At 34.7% G+C, this 2,073-nt stretch overlaps 1 protein-coding gene across 2 annotated transcripts; it reads right to left on the minus strand.

The window, feature by feature from the left end:
- Positions 1 to 204: 204 nt before the first annotated feature.
- Positions 205 to 1,833, minus strand: LOC133822412 (protein CYSTEINE-RICH TRANSMEMBRANE MODULE 10-like). Of its 2 annotated transcripts, none has more exons than XM_062254744.1 (3): positions 1,632 to 1,833; positions 1,297 to 1,519; positions 205 to 564 (listed from the first exon to the last, which is right to left on the minus strand). In XM_062254744.1, the coding sequence occupies exons 1-3, from the start codon at positions 1,675 to 1,677 to the stop codon at positions 507 to 509; spliced, it is 327 nt and encodes a 108-aa protein (XP_062110728.1). In that variant the 5' UTR covers positions 1,678 to 1,833; the 3' UTR covers positions 205 to 506. The 2 variants fall into 2 exon arrangements, with proteins under 2 accessions (XP_062110728.1, XP_062110729.1); XM_062254745.1 differs by lacking the exon at positions 205 to 564 and adding an exon at positions 916 to 1,191 and having other exon boundaries at positions 1,632 to 1,789.
- Positions 1,834 to 2,073: the final 240 nt, after the last annotated feature.

The raw sequence follows: 2,073 nt of genomic DNA on the forward strand, positions 1-2,073 counted from the left end.
GTGCCTAACATCAAAGGAGTTGGCACCTTATAATTAGTTAACAATACCTCATAATAATTATTAAATTCAAATATATAGGACTCAATATTAGATTACACCAATAACAACATGTCACTCCTTTGTCGCGTATCAATTCTCTTTATGTCAAATTATCAGCTAATTTAAGGAAGAGTGAAAAAGCTGCAAAAATCAAAAAAAAGGGAAGAGTGGGAAATTTTGTTTATTTCTAAAACACTTAACCATGTCACATTTAATTGGCATAATTAAGGCCAACTGAATAAAATGGCTTAAGTTAAAGGAAGAGTAAACGATGAAGGCTAAAATGAAAAAGTATATAATGCTAATTTGATGTAAACATTACTGTATATGATTGGCATTTTAAAGGAATTACCCAAGGTGATCTTCATTTTAAGGTAAACCAACCTTATCCAAGAATGAGTTAGAAAAGCTTTGTGGGCTACTCTGGCATGGTTGTTGTTTGGTCTTTAGATTACATTAAATGGATGTTACGTCCTTGATTTCAGAGTCGCAGCGGAGATGGGGTTAGCATTGCTGGCTGGGATCCTGATAATAATAAATGTCAATGCTGCTGTTGACACTCAGAATGAGTAACAAAAATAATATTTTAATTTAGTAGAAGACTGAAAGAAATAACAAATAGGACAAAGAATTTAAGTCTGTTCCTTAACTCACATTTCAGTTGGCCATAATTTTGAATGGGTTAACACATTTCCTTAACTCACAACAAAGTACTTTATTATTGTCGTTTACCATCGATGTCTCTTCTATTATTGTCGTTTTATAAAATGGAGGAGCACTCTTTTGGGAATTAAAAGGATCATCTGGAGTTCTTAAACATTTTATAGCCTTAGCTAATTGCATTGTGCTGAGAAAGTAGTTAACACATTAAGTCGATTAAAATTTAAAAAGCTCTAACAATCAATAATTTAATGAATGATGGAAGATCCATCAAAAGCAACGTCAGTAGTATAGACCAAGCAAAATACAATAATACATTAGACATAGTTACTAGAAAACCCAAATATAAGAATGCAACAGACAAAATGTCAAGAAGTTATTATAGTAAAGAGAGAGCAGGTAGTAGAATTTTTATTCATAATAATTTAATAAGCAGTTTATTACTACACGCAACACTGCTCCAGTAAACAGCAGCAACATAGCCCACCCAAGCTGTAATACAGTGAATTAGCAAACACTAATAGATGTATATAAGAATGGAAAACCATAATTACTACTTAATTCTAACAAACTGAGAGAGAGAGAGAGAGAGCATACCAGGCTTTGAGGAAGGAACAGCAGCCAGAGTCAGAGTGGTCCTCATTTTCTATAGTGGGAGGAGGAGGAAGAGGAGGAGGTGGTGGTGGTGGTGGACCTGGTGGTGGCAGTGGTGGAGGATACTCTTCCCCATAAAAGTAATCCTGGTAGCTTTGTTGTGGTGGTGGTGGGGGTGGGGGTGGTGGTGGTGAAAGCGGCGGTGGGTATGCTGCTGCTTGTTGCCCTGAAATATATTTATTGCATGATTCATGTAAATTTCATTAAGAAGCTTAATTAGCTATAGGTAGAACCATGCAAATTGATTGGTGAAAAATCCAATAAAGATGAAAACTTGCCTGGTGGTGGGAAAGCCTCATCATCAGGAACACGCTGGTAGCTCATCTTTTGAGTTGATTGATTGGGTTTCACCACTCGGAAAACGGAGCAAACTAAACTATTATTAAGTTATACAAGTAGGTAGAGGAGTTGGAAAACTAATAATTAAGCCCCTTACCTTTATATTTCTGTAAGGCTATTATTGTACTTTGCACAAGTCTATAACTATAAGACAGTGAATTGAGAAGACCCAACCAACATTCATAAGGATCACCTACCTCTCCTCCTAACATTATTTAGTCTCGGCTACTCATCTTAGCTAACTTAACATATATATATATATATATATATATATACAAAGAGAAAACATCAAAGGAACCTTCATTTGTTATATATGTTTATTACAATCTTTTACTTTCCCTTTGGTTCTAATATAATTATTTTGTAAACTTTGGCTTTGAC

The sequence above is a fragment of the Humulus lupulus genome, chromosome 3, assembly GCF_963169125.1.
Source record: "Humulus lupulus chromosome 3, drHumLupu1.1, whole genome shotgun sequence".
NCBI classification, from domain to species: Eukaryota; Viridiplantae; Streptophyta; class Magnoliopsida; order Rosales; family Cannabaceae; genus Humulus; species Humulus lupulus.